The following is an 18,420-nucleotide window of genomic DNA, read 5'->3' on the forward strand; positions in this document are numbered from 1 at the left end:
AAGAAGAGAAAAGCGCACATTTTCACAAACTCATGGATACAGATACAGATAGTAGGTATAGCGTAGGTCCAAGGGAGCAGAGATGGGAGGAGTTGCTTTTTTGGGTTACAACTTCCAGAATACCTCAGCCAGCATACCTCTATTTCCATCACTATTTTGGATATATGCATAAGTAGCTGGATATAGATATGTCAATAATATAATTTATAGTTATATTACAGTGCAGTCCTGTGGTCCTTCCCCTGGGGGTCTCTCCATCTGAGGCTGGACAAAGTGATCACCCTCTGAGGTTAGAGAAAGTGAGGTTGGAGAAAGCAGAGAGGGTGCCGAAGGATTGGACCCTTCTCACCTTGTGAAATCCAAGTAGAGAGAAGGGGAGCATCAGGGGGATGGCATGAGTGGGACCCACACAGGGATCTAACAGAGGATTTTCTTTCAATGCAAACACCAGTTTCAGAGGAAGGCTTTTGCCTGGGAGCACAGCAGGGGAAGAAATTGTGACGTTTCCTCTCCACGACTACTCTGATCCTGTTAATCATCAGCCATGACCCCCCAAGCTAACATCACGTGTAGTTTGGCCCTCACACTTTTTTTCTATGTCCCATAAAAACTACTCTTTATGTGTTTCACAGAATGTGATATTCCTTCAGACAAAACAGGTGACATACATATCCCCAGAACAGCCATGCTGGCCCCTGGTCAGGAACCATGAGAGTTGAACCCCAAAACATCTGGAGAACATCAGGTGGTCTACGCAGAGGAAGGCACTTTGGCAAATCTTCTTGAAGCTACTCAGCAGATGCATGACTCTAACTTTGACAAACCACACCAAGTCCCTTTCAGATGTGCTTAAAAATTCATGTATTCAGCACCAGATGGGATCATGCCGAGAGCCTGACTTACCTAAGAACTTGGCTACAAAGTATTGAGCAGGGCCTTTGCGCTTTTTTCAGCACATTAACTCCATCAGAGCAAGGAAGATCAAACTAAGTTGTGGTTAAAGCCAGAATCCTTTACTGTAAGTGCCTTTGGAGTCAGAGAGTACCTCGAAGTGGGCAAAGACTTGTGATACTAGTCCTATTGAAATAAGTACAAGAAACTGGCTAGAAAATAGTCCCGCTGCATGGGAGTCTCCGGTTGGCATCTCATTGCCATCTGGGAGAACAAAATGCTAGCAACAATAGACATTAGGTGTGATCCAGCAGAGCTCTTACACGCCGCCATCAGAAGTATTTTGCATTGTTGAGACTCGGTTGCACATTCTGTGCAAGTTACTTGATCAGTAAACTTTGCTGTATTCAATGCCACTTACTCCCAGTTATGTATGAACAAGGTGACAGTTCTTGGTCATACCTCACCACAAGAAGGGCTGTACCTATGCACACAGATGCCATCTACACCAAGACCTTTGGCCTCCACATGGCTTAAGAGTAGACTAAAGCTTCCAAAATCTTTTTCCTTTGGAGCGCATGGAGATTCCATCTGGGGAATGAAAGGTGACCATACACAACTCAAACATTTCATCTGGCATGTATAGATGAAAGAAGCTGGTGTCATGCCACTAACTTTTTTGGGGGGGGGGGGAGGTATGAACATGTTTACATTTGTGCTTCTCTTCAGAGGCTGCCTGAGGATTCGCAGGTTCTAGACAGAGGGACAGATGCACAAATTTAAACTCAAGTCCCTTTGTGCCTTCATGTTTTTCTACCCCTGTGGAAAGAAATGATTAGCAGATGCGATTAGTTGAAATTTAGAATAGCAGTTTAAGATGATGAAGATTTTAGTTATATAATGTTACCCAATACGTAGCATCTAGATATCATCTTAATGTTTGAACTGCTGTACATGTTATTAGTAATGTTTACAACAGCCCAGTAAGATAAGTCAGCGTTTATCATCTCAATTATTACCTCAATTAGAGAGCTATTGTCTTAGTTGATAAACAGTGGCTTCCCTAAGATTATCTGATGAATCTATGGCAGAGGTGAAGTTTCAACTGGGGACATCCTGGTAGCAGTTCAGCGTTGCCATCCTATGCATGTTGAATCCGTAACGAGTATCCCTGTGTTCAATGGTGTTTCCTCCAGGTAGGCGTCCAAAGCATTTCAGCTTAATAGCAGAATCTTATACATGTCTGCTGGCAAGTAATCTCTAATATGTTCAAAGGAACATATGCTCAAGTGAGTGAGAACAGGATTGCAGCTGAAGTCTCTTTACTTTCGACATCTGTCTTATTTCCTATCATAATCTACATACATCGCATTTAAACGGAGGAGTATGATGCCTTGCAGACAATCTGTTTTCCTTTACAAGAAGCGTAGGTAGAACAACATTTTCTCTTGCTTACCATTTGGCCAAAAATTCTGGCATTATGTCTAACATCAGCCTGAAATGAGATGAGACCACGATGAAGATAGGTGGAAAAATTCCTTTTAGTTTTCCACTTAAGATTTTATAGTCTTTTTAGGCGAATCATAGACAAACCACAAAGAGATGGACTCAGAGGTTAGCTATCTATCTCCCCTATTGCTCCACATAGTTACGGTCCTACAATCAAACCATCTGTTTAATGTTGCTTCTCTGAAAATGCAGACAGTTATACTTTTGTTAGTGGGGGAAAGTACCCAGCTATTTGAAAACTATCTGTTTTGAAGATTTGCTCACTGTTGTTACAGATATACTTCTGCATTCTTTTGCTTACTTCCACACTGGATTTTTGCTCCTTTTTCCTCCTGTTTTTTCCCTTTTACCCCCTTGTTCGTGTTGTAAGTCTATAGGTGATTTTTAAAAAGTATTTCACCAAAATAACGTATTTCCTGCCTTGCCATGGCCAGCCCTATTATTAGATAGAGTGAAGCAGACACATCATCTGGTTTTAGAAAACATGAAAAGGGAAGAAATCTGTCAGTTATTACTTTGTCATAGTGGTATTTTTACCAAATTAGTGGAGACAGATACTTGTGGGATTTTCTGCTTCAGGTGCCCAAATTGCTGTTGGAATTTTTTCAGTCTCATGTGTTGCCTTTAGTAGGTTTGACTGGGAGGGACCTTACTGTGGTGAAGTGACTGTCAATCTATCCAGCAATAACCTATTATTTCTTCCATGCCTCTAAATTCAAGAAGAGCTCCGCCTCTTTGCTAAGGGATTCTTTTTCCCTTTCAGTAATCTGAAAAGTCTCAGAAGTAGTGAGTCTGCTGAGGCCTGCTGCTGCGAGCAGTCGTGTTTATTAGTTTTGCTGTAGATCTGTAAGTGTAAATAAAGCAATTTTTATCTGTCTCCAATTAATGTCTTAGAGCGAGTTATTGAGACTATAAGTGCCAGTTAATGAGAAAAACAGATAGTCTACTCTGGAACTTGAAGCTATTCTGCTCTGTAAATCCCTCCACTTCTGCTGTGCTGTTAGAGGAATTTAACCAAGATTCAAAACCCTGCAACAATCACTTGATTCATTTTGGCTACCATGTGCCATAACTGTGCAAGGAAGGGAACAATTTGTTGCTCTGCCTCAGGCAGCAAAACTTCTCAGGACTACTCTCTGGACATCGTTTTCTTGCAGGAAACCTAAAGTGCCTAAAAATGGCAAACATTAAGGACAGTTTTGGAAACAAAAGGAATGCAAGCAAGATGCCATCTCACCAGCAATATTAAGAGAGCCACGCCTAGCCATTGTGGCATTTTCCTCAGCTGCATAGTGGCTGCTGACTCAAATTTATATTTCCAACATTGACTCCTAGGCTACTAGCACTAGCAGTTCTTATGAAATGGTAGAGTTTCTTGGAATGATTTAGCAATACCTGCCTCAAAATCTGGATTGAGAGTTATACATGTATTGTTGGGGAGTGGGGGATGGGTGGGGGAAGAAACAGCCATCCTGAAACAAGTTGTTAATGGGGAGGAGTGAGAATTTCATTTCATTTCCTAAGGTGTTTTAAAATGTTTTTCAAATAGTTTTTAATCTTGTTTAATGTTTATTTGTTTTTAATATAGTTTAGTATTTTAAACTTGCCATTATTGTACAATTATAGCCGTGATGAGCTGTCTAAGGTCCCCTATGGGGAGGAATGTGACATATCAATAATATCAATCAATCAATCAAAATTAATTTTGAGGGGCTACCACCTCCTGAATCACATAGCCAGTATGGGTTGACTGGGAGTCATACTCTTTAAAAGGGTTCTTTAAGATCCCAGATACGAAGCGAACAGCATTTTAAAATGTCTTCATACTTGAAATGGCAATAACTTGAAAGGTAAATAAGTTCAAATGTGACAAAACAAATTGCCTCCCCAGGCCCCAGACTTAAAGCCTCTGCTTGAATTTTTGTAAATCCACCAGTGTTTGCACTTTTGAATTATAGTTGTTTCCTCTTGTTTTCTGACAGGCTCCTAGTTTTTAACATTTGTATGGCAGCCATATATACTGGCTGGATAGCTCAGTGATTTATATTGGTGGGCACAAAGCCAGAGGTTGGGAGTTCAATTTCCCCCTGTGCCTCCTGTGAGTAGAACTAGCCTATGTGGCCTTGGGCAAACTGCACAGTCCCAGGAAGGCCATGGAAGAAGGGAACAGCAAAGCTCTTCGGAGTACTCGCAACCTAGAAAATCCTGGAAAGGGTTACAATGTCAGAATGACTTGACACAATTGTTCCTATACTAAGAATTGCTGGTTTGAATTTTTCTACAGAAAATTGGAGTGTGTGTATGTGTTTGTTTCAGTTTGATTTAGATTCACTCAAATTTACAGATTTCTTTATATTTAGGGTGGAAAGATAGGAGGGAGGCAATAAAAATATGAGAAAATAAAGACCAGGACCCTGTTGGGTGTCAGCAGAGTCCCAGTGCAGTAATTTAGACCCCCCCCCTTTTGTGTGAACTTTACTCTTCTACTAAAAAAGAGAAGCCCATCCTGAATAACTAGCTTCTGCTTCTGCAAGGCCATCCTCGATACTTCCTTGCAGAAGCATAAAAGAAAAGTCAAACCACTAATGTTATGACCAAGGTATGAGCAATTTGCCTCTCACAGGATCCTGACCTTAGATAATGGGTGAAAAGATTTTAAAGTTAGAATATGGGGGAAACTGAGGCTGGCACTTTCATTCTTCCCTGGTTACAACGGTGGCTGCTGCTCATTATGGTTAGTGGGATGGATGGCAAAGCAGCCAATGGAGGCTAGAATGGGTGTGTGCGTGTGCCAGCTATTACCTCCTGCTGATTCTGTTTTCAAACTTCTCTCTCTCTCTCTCATATCAATCCACACAGATTCTGAGCTTAGCAACAGGAGAACACAGGCACTAGAGATGGGCACGAACACTGCACTTCGGTGTGGTTCGGCGGATCAGGCCCACAGGTATTGTATGGGTAGCCCAGATTCCATGCCTTGTCTCCTTCTGCAGACACTCACTCAGAGGAGGAGGTGGGGCAGGGAAGCCCGAGGGAGGAGGCAAGGTGCAGAATTTGGAGTGCCTGCAAAACACCTGTGGACCTAGTCCACCAAACCACACCAAAGCACCAGGCCGTGAGAAATGCCCATCTCTAATAGGCACCTTGATCTGTCACACTGATGCTGAAGTGAGGTATCACCCCACTTGCCCCCGGTGCTTTGCTGTGAATCCAAATCACCACGTGGACTTTCCCAGTATTTATAAGAGGCCAGATAGTTTCCCATTTGTTGCTTCACTCAAAGCCAGATGCCAACCACAAGCAAAGGCTTGATGTCTGTATCCTCCAAGATGCTCATCCGGAAAAGGGATGGGTTGGGTACATCCTGGGCTGTGCATCTACAGGCAGGACCACTGTTAATTGCGCATGGTTAGCTGAGAAGGAAATAGAACAAGAGTGTGATTCTTGTGTGATCTGATGAAATGTTACCACCACCCATAGAATCACAGGCTGTTTCCTTTTTTTCCCCTGAATTGTATCTTCATTGCAGTTTTGCTCTAACAAAACCGAAGAGCTGTTGCAGAACATCAGCGGAAAAGACACACTGAACTTTGGACATGAGATCACAAACAACCACATAATAAACACGGTGAGAGGTTCCCCCCCTGCTCTTCTTTCTGAGATCCTATCTCAGGAAATGACAGGCTTTCCTTAACCCTTGAAATGGAAATGTCTATAATCAGTTTAATTCATTATGCTCTGTTGGCGTAGCAGAACATTCAAACCAAACCAGTATATACAGGTGAAGAGGACAGAGTCCATTGTAACAACCATGCCATGTCTCTGATTTCAAATGATTCAAATGCAAGCTTCCTCCAGGATTTCTAGGCTGATATCTGGCAATTAAAGGGTCTTCTTACCCTGTCAATTTGCTTCCTCTACAGTTATTGTACAATAACTTTTGTTATTTATCCAGTTCCAGAGCACTGTCCTGCCATCTCCACTACACAAAGGGAGAATATTCACTAAATTTCTCATTTTCATCTATTCATGCTGTCCCTACACGGCACCTTAATAAGGAATGTTCAAGCCCCCCCAAGACTTCTTGCCTCCAGGGACATGCAAGATAAGAAACACAACCTTTCCCTCCCCCTCATCAAACTGGCCATAATTTGCACAAAGTCTCTGTCTAAAAATAGTGCCCAGTTCCTTTGAGAAGTAGAACAGACAGACACCCACAGCAAGCACAGGATGATCCACTGATTCTTTCAAAAGACAAAAAAAACCAACCCACCTGCTGCTTCTGCTCCTTTAAAGTCTTTGTGGTAAAGCAGAAGCCAAGGTAGTTTCATGCAGTTCTCATTTTTGCTTAATCTGCACACAAAAATTGTTCCTGTCAAACGGGATCTATCGTGGGGCTAGGAGGAAGAAATTGTAGTTCTTTGTCATCATAGGCATGGATGAAACAAGTGAGATTAACATCTTTAAACAATTTCACAGCAATTTTGTTAGCTACAGCTTTCAAATACATTTACTGTATCCCGGGGCAAAATTGCATTCACAAAGTTGCATTCATTGGCTGGCAGGTGTTCTTTTTCCTCCCAGCCCAGCTGCCAGATTTTTAACTGGTTCAAAGGCCCAACCCTGTTCCTGCCTCTCTGTTAAAATGGTGCCTGATTGGCTGTAGGAGTTGCTGAAACCTCCCAGCAACTTCCACAGCCCCTGCTTGGGCCCACCTTAGCAAATTATCACATCACTTTCCGTCTGTATCTTCCCCCCACCTGTCCTTGGACCCATAGAGGGCCAAAGTAGGAATCCATAATATTTTTATACATACTATGTTATTTATTATGAGAATAAGATACAAAGCCATCCACTTCAATGGGCACAAACCAGAATATTGTATATTCAATCACAGGTGCAGGATAATGCATTTATTAAGCTGACTGGAAATGCAGGTGCATTTGGTTGTATCATTGTTACTTTTCCAGGTATTTACTCATTACACTCCAAACACCGTTGCAGGGAGCATTATGAAAGGCCATTTTTTCTATTTCTATTTTAAGAAAATAATACATTAAAAATACTGAATTGAATTCTGTGACATAATTATTCAGCTCTTGTGTGACAAGTGCTAAAATCTCATGCTAACTTCTTAGTAAGTGGCAATTCACCACTGATAGTTATACTGATGGAAATATACTGGCAGGTATAACTAATAGGATTCTGTACAATAATGTAAGTGTAACTAAAAAGGTAATGTGCTGACAATGTTTCACACTTTTAATAATGAGTAATTATGGTAATGAGAGCCAGTGTGGTATAATGGGTAGAGTGTCAGACTAAGACTCACAAGACCTGGGTTCTAATCTTTCCTTGGCATGTTAGCATGCTGGGGAAAGACTATGGTCTGTGAGCCATCCCCAAGGAAAGCAAATAATACTGTGCTATAAGGACTGATGGTGTTTGGATCAGAAAAAAGACCTCATTTACAAGTGTTTCTATTTAAAATGACCCATCCTTCCCTTTTAAGAGCTGTCATCCATCTTTCTGGCCCAGTGGCAAGGCAGCATACTTGGAGATAGCAGCCTCCAGCTGCCTCTGCCATTGTGGCTGCAGATTCCAAGGGAGGAGGGAGAAATTGGTAAGGGTAGAGAATGAGGGAAGGGAAGCAGGGAGGACAGAAGGGGGGGGAAGCAGAATGGCATCAACAGAAGGAGAGAGGGGCGACATAAAAAAATAGTTTCCCCTGCAAAAATTAGTTTCCCCTGCCCCTCCACAGATGATTGGAGAAGTGCTTAACTGACAACTGATTGGGCTACAAGGTGTCTTTGCTGTTGGGATGGGAGGAGCATGTCAAATAGCTCATCACTCCTCCCCCTGACCTCAGCAGATCCTTGGCAGCTCGATCCCCCCACCCCCACCCCACAAAACCACCAATGTGGACAGGCCCTTAGTCTGGACTGAGCAGTCATACAAACTTGCATCAAGTGGCAGTAGTTCCACCAGTTCCTCTTTGGTATCTTGTGGAGAGACATGTTTGGACACATCTCGACCACTGGGTTTTTTAAAGTATAAAACAAATCTTCTAGCCTGCCTTCTGTAATTTTTCTTTTCCGTTTTCCTCAGAGTACTTGTAGTGATGCTTGCCTTTTTTAAAAAAGAAATGCCTCTTTCCTACAGGCCAGAGACCTTGTCAACACCCTCTCTTCAGTATGTCAACCGATCTGGACCCTTGGCCTTCATCAGACCTTTCTCCTGCTTCTTATCATTGGGAGATGGCTCCTTCCCATTGGTGGTGAAATTACCCGGGACCAGTTGTCACAGCTGCTTCTTATGTTTGTGGGCACTGCAGCTGATATACTTGAATTCACCAGTGAGACTTTGGAAATAGGGAATGTAAGGTAGGTAACCTAGAACTCCAGGCTTTGTAGAGGCCTCAGGTGTGCCAGTCTCTGAAGAAAGTGACTTGAAACACCCAGAAGTACCCTAAGCTACCTGGCTGAGTGGAAAGAGATCATGTTTGCCCAAATAGGACAGTAGACAAAATCATCTTGTGTAGTTACACTGTTTGAAGGGAAAAGGTAGAACTAACAGCAGCAAAATGCCACTGATTAATGAGTCTCCACTTGAATTCCTTCATTGGATGGCAATCGGGTAGCTTGGTATGTGATCAGGAATTGAAGTGAGGACTCATGAATTAGCCACAGTTTGTCATTCTCCTCAGGCAGGCTTTTCCTTAATGACTGGTGGTCTGAGATGAGTTTTAAATGGACTGTGGTGCTCTGTTGTTTTAAATGTGTTTTAATATTGACCTTCGTTACCATTTTAATATAGTACCTGTTTAATTCTTTTAAAATATTTGTATACTTAATGTTTTAGCTTTTAAATAATATTTAAGTGATGTAAGCCACCTTGGGTCCTTTTGGGAGAGAAATGGCAGAGAAACAAATAAATAAGCAAAACAAACAAACAAACAAATAATACAGTGGTTCGTGGAATTTTGAAAATGAAACCCATGAAGTTTAGCACATTACAATAAAACAACGTAGACATTCCTGATAGGAAGCAGTGGCACTTTGATGTTAACTTTAACTATATTGTTCCATTGGTTTCAATTAGATTTACTCCGAATACGGTTTAGACAAGGCTGGAAAATCTGTAGCCCTTAGCTTAATTTTGAAAGCCTTCTGCAATAATTCAGCTAGCTTGATTGGAAGAGCAATCTCTTCCTGCCATGGCTGCCTGTTGGGCAGAGAGAAGGAAAAGGGAAAACTGAGGCGAAAAGGGCAGCAGAGAGACAGAAATGGGAACAGCCCTGCTGATGTTTGAGCCTGGCCAAAACCCTTAGTTTCTTTGATCCCATCTATTACTGACATTTAATATCTGACATTATACCCACAGGAACATGGCTGTCAACAGAAAGACGACTTCCCACACCTGCCTCAGGTGGTCTGGGACCTACAAAACTTATTTTGTTCTGTTTCAGAGGTTGTACTAACTTTGCCAGACACATGCATTTGACAAAGGAGAAGTTGAATTTGCCTGCCTGCCTGTCTACCAATCTACCTACCCACCCACCTACCCATCCCTTTATCTGCGGTAGCTGTAGAGGTAGCCAGTATGGTATAGTAGATAGAGTGGTGGACTAGGGCTGAGGTGACTTAGGTTTGAATCCCAGTTCAGCCATGGAAACTTACTGAGGGGATGGAACTATGAAATTGCTCCTAAAATATCTGACTTATATTGAAATCCCTGTTAGGGTCACTATTAGTTAGGTAGTCAGTTTCTGGTACTTGTATACGGCCCCATTAGTGTACAGCACTGTTGTGGGTGGTTTACATTAAAACAATGCTAAAAATAAAACCTCAAACATAGCTTAAAACAACGCCAGAACCCAGCATGAACTCAGATGGCATTAAGAGTTAGGCTGGCAGAACAGGGACCACGATTTCACAAGAGTGCCTTCAAAAGCTTCCTGGTTTTGGCTTAACGGCATATAAATAACTATGTTTGTTATCACAGCTGAGTTAATTAACAATTCAGTCATTGGCATCTATCAATGGCTGCATGCAGCAGTACTGGGGATGAGGGAATATTGTAGCACAGTATGGTGATTTCTATGATTGTTAATGGGAATTATTTCCTGTTGATTAAAAAAAGGAAAGCTCCAAGCTATGAGGTCTTTCTCCCTGTCTCAACAGTAATGCATCTTGACAGAATGCCTCATGCTAGAATTACTAAATACAACACTTGGATTCTGTACATACGTCAATGAATGTCCTCAAATTGAGTTGGATGGGATGCTGAATAGACGTGGTTAGGATTATATTGTAAGAGGCTGCATTAAGATAATTATATCTTTCCCTGGGAAATTTAAGACTGTGATGTATGTAAAACATGCTTTGTTCCCAGTAAAACAGCTGCCTGACAAAGGTCATAACAATGTTTCTTTTATTAAGCAACATAAAATCTATTTACTTGGGGTTTTTTTATTTGTTGGTTGGTTGGTTTTTGGTAGGCAGCCGGGTTTGGGGGTCATTTTGAGGCATCTTTGGCCATCTTCCTATTTTTAAGTATATTTTTAGAAATAATAATAAAAATTTAAAAAATGAAAAAGCATTGCGTTAGTAACACATTGCTAACTTGTTACTCTTGTTTAAAGTAGCAAGCAATGAGTACTGGCTAAGATACTGCCAAAAAGAAAAGGGAAAAGGTCCAGAGCCCTGATCTGTTTAGCCCTGAGTTGTGTTCTTAGGAGAAGCACCAAGCTGGATTGTCTCGCAAGCCTAGTTCATTGAGCAAAGCTAAAGAAGAGAGTAAAGGACTGAAAAACTGAATCTGGATTTTACTCTGTCTTGAAAGTCCAAGCACCAACTGTAGTATATTTTAGCTACAAAATGCCAGTGACATAGCCCCCGATTTTGTACAAGAGTTTGGCAGACACACAGAGAACTTTTGTCAACTTTTAAAGTTTAAACTGGACATCTCAGTCCAGCCCAAGATAGTTTATTCTCATTATTAGGTTGAAATCAGGTCACACTGGCTGAATTTTACCCTTTTATTTAATATGATGGCATTCCAATGGGTCTGGGAGAGTTTTCATAATAAATAGATGTTGCATCTTCTTTGTTTCAGGAAGAAACATGCTCTTGTCTATGCAATTCTAGGAGTGTGGACCTGGAGTATGTTGCAATTTCCTCTGAATCTTGCAGGTTAGTAGGGCCAAATCAAAATGTATTATTAGAGCAAACCTTGCCCACTCTCCTGCTCCTTCTTTCTTAAGAGTAAGTTTTGGGTTTTTTGTTGGGGGTCTTAATTTTAGATCTTAGAACTGAACCTGGGCCAGTGCCATATGAAGGAATCGTTAAAAAAGAATCCTGAACTTGTACAAAGTTGTCTCTTGCTCTCTCAGTAATGTTTTTTTTAAATAGCAAATTAAATAACAAAGTAGTTGCCACCCTTTATTGTGCCATGTGTGAGAGAGCCACCTAATTGTAGAAGCAACTTGTGTAACTCATAAAGTGTGTTGGGTCCAGTCCTTGGAGGAAGTTTATCCAGTGACTGAGTGTGACTTTGGGAACCTGAGCATTTTTTTTGTCATCTGAATTTTGAGAAGTTTGCATCCAATACTTGCCAATATCAATTCAACCTGCTTTGCCTAGCATTGCCATTTGCCGTCATGAACGTCAGATGGTCTCCATTGTCAGGTACAGTATGCCTCCTAAAGTGAAAACAAAACAAACTTGAGCATCCCTGGCTGAAATGAAAATTGAGAAGTGGTGATAGCTCTGTTGCAGTGCTGGCCCTGCCGTCGGACAGAGTGAAACAACGGTCTTAAGCTTCAGATGTAGAGACTGACAGTGGCAGCATCCTGGCTGTTCCTCATGAACTCTCCACCTGTTCACTTCGGTTGGAAGGCAAGGCCGTGTATGCCACAGAATCTTCTGGGAGGTATTCAAAATCAGCCTGCTACCTCAAGTGTAATAGATTTGACTGTCAGTCCAGTTGGGTTTTCTAAATGAACGGAAGAGGATGCATGATTGTGTCATTTACTTCAGGCAGCAGAAGGCCTTAAGCTCTCCTGCTTTTCTAACATTGTGCATTCTGAGGTGGTGCCCGCTGCCATGGATAGGTGAAAGAAATGTTGGGGAATACATCTGTACAAGGTTAGCAGCTTACTTCATGTTTCCCATTTGTGGCACCACAAAGAAAAGGAAATTCTACGGCAAATAGAGGATTTTCATGTTGCCCTTCAGATATCAGTTAAGGAGGGGGATTGGAAAGGCATAGCACACAGAGCTGTCCACAAAACACTTAAGACACAAATGTAGCCTGCTCGAAAAAGATCTCGGGGTGTGACTGTGACTGTATTGAAACTGTACTGCTGTTTCTGCTGCAGTTCTCACTGTTAATTTCAAAGTATTTTTCATCATCTACCTGCAACCTTCCCTCTAATTTTCAACCCCACTGGGTGGCGCTCTGTCCCCCATGTACACAACTTTGCCCCACATGTGCATGTGCTTCTTCCCCTTTTGTGGGGTTCCATTGTGACCGAAGCCAAAGGGACTGAAAATTATAGCTGTCGATGCACAGAGGAGGAGGAGCCTTGTGCGGAGGGGGGGCAGAGTCACATGCGGGTGCACACCTTTGAGGGAATTTGTTTTGTTTTATTTTAATTAATTAATTCAATTTGTATCCTGCACCCATTAGTGCCAAGGTACTAGTCTGGGCGGTAGCAACACATACAAATAGAGAACAAAATAAAAGATAAAAACATTAAAACCAACAGCGGTAACCCTAAAAACAAATGGCACAGAATAACCATATAGACCCAGAGCGAACAGAGAAAAGCAGGAGGTGGGGGGGGGATGAGAAAGGTGGTCAACTGGGGTCAGTGTAGAAAGCCTCCCTGAAAACCAATGTCTTTAATTGCTTCCTACATGTCAACAGGGAGGGGGTTAGATGCAGCTCCTCTGGAAGTTGGTTCCACAAAGTTGGAGCCACCACAAAAAAGGCCCTACCTCTTGTTGAGGATTTATGAGGATTTATTCTCTCGGTGTGGCCACCCGGAGGAGTCTCTACTGGGATGATCTTGTGGGTGGGGCAGATGACATTAAGGAAAGATGCTCCGACAAGTAATCTTGTCTACATAACATAACACCTTATTGTGAGTAAATTCAGTCTTTCTTTATCAGTATGCAGTACTTTTTCCTCAGTCAGTGTTGGGCTTTTTGGTAACATCTCCATATGCCTTTGATTCCCATTTTGTTGGTATTGTGTGATTTCATATATCAGTCCTTTTGGAGGTGGAGCCTCTCTCTCATTTCTGATGTGGTGTATTTTCTTAAAATACATAAATCAGGCACACTGAATGAAAGCCAGCCAGAAAAGGGGTGTGTGTGAAGGCTCCTGCCTCTCTTCCTCCCCCACCTTCCCTGTCACCACTTCACATTTGTTGCTCAACCTGAAACAAATTCAAGTAGAAGCTGTTTTAAAGGAGTGCGGGCGGGAGGAGGGAGTTGTGGAGAAGAGCTGAATTGCCAAAACAAAAGAGGTAGGAAGATGATTGCTGGACTTGGATGCTGCTTCACTCACAGCTGGGGAATGGAAAAGAGGGGAAGGGGCAAGGAAGAGGGTATTGATAAGGCCAGAGGAGGATGAAAGGGGAGGGGAGGCTGTGATCCGTGTGAGAATTGTATCGATTTGAGATGCAATATGGACTCTTGCCACCCACATTTCCATCTGAATCACAACAGCAACCTCAGGAGCAGAAACTGCCAGAGCATGGTATGCAAAACTGAGACTCAACCCCAAGCAGACTCCCTGTGTAACTGTACCCTTAATTGTTCTTTCCTCTGAGTGTTACGTATGCCGTTTTATAAAGGCTCCATTTTACTTGGTCCACGGCATGAATGTAATTAATAAGAATGTTCTCTTTTTTTGAATAGTGCAACACCTTGAATGCAGTCCTTCCATCTCCTCCAAGAAAGTCTTCCGTTTGCTTCTCTGCAGACACAGCGCCGACCTATGGAACATTGGCATCAGCTTGTTCATACAAGATGGTCCTTTTCTTGTTGTGCGCTTGATCCTGATGAGCTATTTTAACATCATTACCCAGATGCTGGTGTTTTTCACGGCTAAGAATATCTTAGTTGTGATGCTACAGTTATACCGCCTTGTTGTGTTATCATTCGACTTCCATGCCTCCCTGCGGTATCAGTCAAGCAGCCGGAAAGGAGGAGTCGGCTGTTGCCCGTGTGAACCTAACAATCTCAGCCTTCCACCCAGCAGCTGCGATATGGATGAAATGGATTGTGCAACCATTGCTCTGGGGAATTCAGTCACCAATGAGCACCTGTGAGCTTTTCTTTGATTCAAGACTTTGTGTTGTTCTCTCTCTCAGCCACTTTAGAAGGGACTGGCATTATCAAACGGCCCATTCAGTTTCCTGTCCATGATGAATTGAACTTTTGATTCTAGCAACCAGGAGGAGATGCTGAAGCACAACGGTCTGCCCTGAATGGGAAACAATTCAGTCCTTCTGATTTAGGTGGCTGACAGTAAATCCATAGTGTATTCGTCCTATGGGATTAGCAGAAGTACTTTTATAGAATTTTTGGAAAATGTGATGCTTTAGTGGACTTGGTTATTGATTGGTCATTGTACTAGCAGAATATTTACCTGAAATTCAGACTGATCCTAGCAAATGACCTCTTTGGAGAAGAATGTAAAAGAAATGCATTCTTTCTGCCTATCAGACATAGAACTATTCTGCACCCAGTAGATGGGAGGACAACTGGCTTACAATGATCTCTCTCCCTGCCAATAGAAAATGATATTGTTTAGCCCATGGAGGAATTTCAAAAGATTCTGAAACTCTTTCTTTACAGACATTATCAAACATGACATATCTTGTTTGATATTAAGTAAAACATCATGTTGTACTTAACTTTATCACGAGTCACTTTGTCCAAGGATTTTTATACAAAAGGCTTTGTACCTTTAAAATTTCAGGCTAGGACAATGTAGGAGGTTGTCTGCTCACCAAGGCATCTCTCTTTCTAGGATGGTTCCTGTTGCTGGGCAATCAGTAAGAGGTACTCTTATTCCTGATGGGTGATCTACATAAAAACTGAGCATCAGAAGCCTGGTACCTTGAAGTTACCTGCAATTCTGTAGCATCATTTGAATTTTACTCTGGATCTGACCAATAAACTGAAGTTCTCAGCATTCATTTCATCAGATGTATTTTCAGGTCTTGAAAATAAATGTCATATTATGAAAAGGATTATAAGAATGATTTATTTTTTTTAAGGAAAAAAAACTCTTATAATCACTAATGTAAGGATTGCATGCCTGCAATTTTTTAAATGAAGGAAAATATTTGCAAGGAAGACAACTAAATCTTCCGTAGGAATAGGTGACACCTTTATTGGACCATTAAAAAAAGAAAAGAAAAAAACGGGGTGAGGTTTCTATGATCATTCACCTTCCTCAGGCTCTGCACCAAGTTCTCGTGAGTAGCTCCAAAATAATATGCTTATATTAAAGTCCCAAAAGTTTCATGGCTGCTGTTGGGGGCCAGGCGCAACTTCTTAGATGGAGATAGCTGTAGTCTGCAAGAGCCAGTGGTTTGGAATTTATGAACCATCTTTTTAAACAAAAGGTGGCCAGCAATCTGGTTCCCCCCCCCTTCCTTTCTTCCTTTCTGCCTTCATTTGAAACTCAAAGAGTTTCTGTTTGGCTAGAGAAAATCAGGGGGGCAACAAAAGCATGGCCAGCCTCCATCAGAGTTGAGATAAAAAATTTATTTAAACCACCAGGAACAGCCAATTTCAGCCAAATCAAAGCCAAATCAATAGTTGGCTGGTCAGGGCACCTGAAGACCAGCCTTAGTTCCTGAACATCATGGACTTTTGAAACCAGACAGGCCGTACTGCATGCTGAGGAAAGCATCCACCAGTTAAAACTATTGATTTGGCTATTATGAAGTATTGTCTGTTGATCAGTATTGTCTCCCTGCCTTTTCTAGGCTATTATGACTGATCAGTTTATAAATCAGGAATAAGAAACTTCTGAGAGTAAAGGGGCAATTATCTAGACCACTGAAAATGAGGAAGAAATACCAAATATCTATTTTGGAACTCAATTTCAAATTTCATTTTTATAGGCTTGGAGTTATGGGGGAGTGCATCCCCATTTTACTGTAAAACCACCACTCCTGGAGGCTTTCAGAAATAGGAAATGATTTGCCCCCCCCCCAAACTGAGAGTTTTTCTTTTCAATGGAGAATATTTGGTGGCCATAAAAGTGAGCTGGGGCAGCATTTTGCCCCCCTCCCATGCTTTAAATTCAACTGGCTTTCTAGTTACTCCAGCGGGGCAGGGCTGCAATATAGTATTGTGGTTGGTGGATGCAGGCCCTCAATCTGCTATCCCAAGTGTCAGGCTTTTCTGTGCATTTAAATCATACGCCGGTTTGTTTCAGATGCTCATGCGAACTGCAGTGCACACCTGCCTCTCGATGTATGTGTTGTGATCAGATCAGTTCAATTTAGAGACCAGTGTGAGGTTTAGGAATGTGCTCCGTTGATTCAATTTGTGTCCTAGATCTGAGTCAATTTGTAAGGTTTCCATTGAGTTGCATTGGAAAACCAACATGACTACAGTATTCAACTTTTGTTGTTGGTATTTTACACTGATGTACATGACACTGGGATTCCTAGTTTGATATAGTGGATAGAGTGATGGACTAGGACTCTGGAGAACAGGGTTCGAATCCCCATGTGGCCATGGAAACTCACTGGGGGAGTAAAACTCATAAAACCACTCCTTAAAACCCTCACTTACCTAGAAATCTGTATTAGGGTTGCTATAAGTTGGTTCCAAGTTGACCGCACAGAACTCACATGCATGACATCTGTGACGATTCTCAGTCATCCAGGTGAGGTTATTTGGAAGTTGAGTCATGGCAACTGGACTTCTTTCTTATTAGGTTGAAACATTTCACTACTCATCCAAGTAGCTTCTTCAGTCTGAGAAGAGTTGGTCGGAGACCCCGATATATCCTCCACATTGGTTTCACTTCCTCCTGGTCCAAATAGGCTAGTTATATGGACAAAGAATGGGAGGGAGGTGAGTGAAAGGGGCACTTCTGCAGTCCATCTCTCATTAACAGTAGTCTTTCTGGCGTGTGTGGTCCTGATCTTTCTGGGGACAGATGAAAGGGCAGTAGGATAAATAGGAGACAGATTGTATCTAAGGCATCCACCTCTGTTGAGTGAAGGATTTCCTGTATGCACATGTATGGCCTCCCTGACCCCTCTCTCAAGCCACCGATCTCCTCAATCCAAAATGGGTACATCTTGGTCCTTTGTCCTTCAAATGAAGGAACATGGCTGATTGTGGTCCTGAGCTGTTGCCCCCACTGTGCCGGGCCATTCTCCTGTTTTGTGGCTCTTTGGTTTCTCCAATGTAGAGTTCTGAACACTCCTCTTTGCCATGGACCGCATACACTATATTACTCCTGTTGTGTTTTGGTGTCTGGTCTTTTGGGTGGACAAGTCTCTGCCTTAGTGGGTTTGAAGTGCACGGATATGTGGTGTTTACCAAAAATCATTTTGAGCTTTTCAGACACACCCGCGATGTAAGGAATGACCAGGTTCTTCTGTCGGCTCTGGGTCTCAGACTGTACCATTGTCCTGCTGGGTCAGAACATGCATGATATTTCACAACATGATGGATTCTAAAGAGAGGAGTAAATATGCCAGATTTCCATTATCTTCAAGGGGTTGTGTATTAGGTATCTTTAAATTCGGGTAGCCTTGGGGAAGCTCAAGTGTTCTGTGCCTCGTCCAGTTTGATTTGTGCTCCGATTTGTAAATTCACTTCATCTGAGAGCTTAATCTGACTGTTCTGCTTCAGTCTGAACCTCATAAAAATCTCCCTGAATTCAGCTTGGAATTTGGGATTAGTCTGGGCTCAATGGCCTTATCGGCCCCTTCCAAATCAATTATTCTATGAATCTTGTGCACTGCCC

The 18,420-nt window shown here is 42.1% G+C and overlaps 1 protein-coding gene across 1 annotated transcript in view; it reads left to right on the forward strand.

Moving 5' to 3' along the window:
- Positions 1 to 15,667, forward strand: part of TMEM26 (transmembrane protein 26) — a 33,014-nt gene extending 17,347 nt beyond the window's left edge. The window contains exons 3-6 of the mRNA XM_020814711.3: positions 5,930 to 6,028; positions 8,563 to 8,783; positions 11,518 to 11,594; positions 14,331 to 15,667. Of these exons, the coding sequence (XP_020670370.3) occupies positions 5,930 to 6,028; positions 8,563 to 8,783; positions 11,518 to 11,594; positions 14,331 to 14,743 (810 nt within the window). The 3' untranslated portion in view covers positions 14,744 to 15,667. The remainder of the gene's footprint in view (positions 1 to 5,929; positions 6,029 to 8,562; positions 8,784 to 11,517; positions 11,595 to 14,330) is intronic.
- Positions 15,668 to 18,420: the final 2,753 nt, after the last annotated feature.

This window comes from Pogona vitticeps, chromosome 3 (genome assembly GCF_051106095.1).
Source record: "Pogona vitticeps strain Pit_001003342236 chromosome 3, PviZW2.1, whole genome shotgun sequence".
Lineage (NCBI taxonomy): Eukaryota > Metazoa > Chordata > Lepidosauria > Squamata > Agamidae > Pogona > Pogona vitticeps.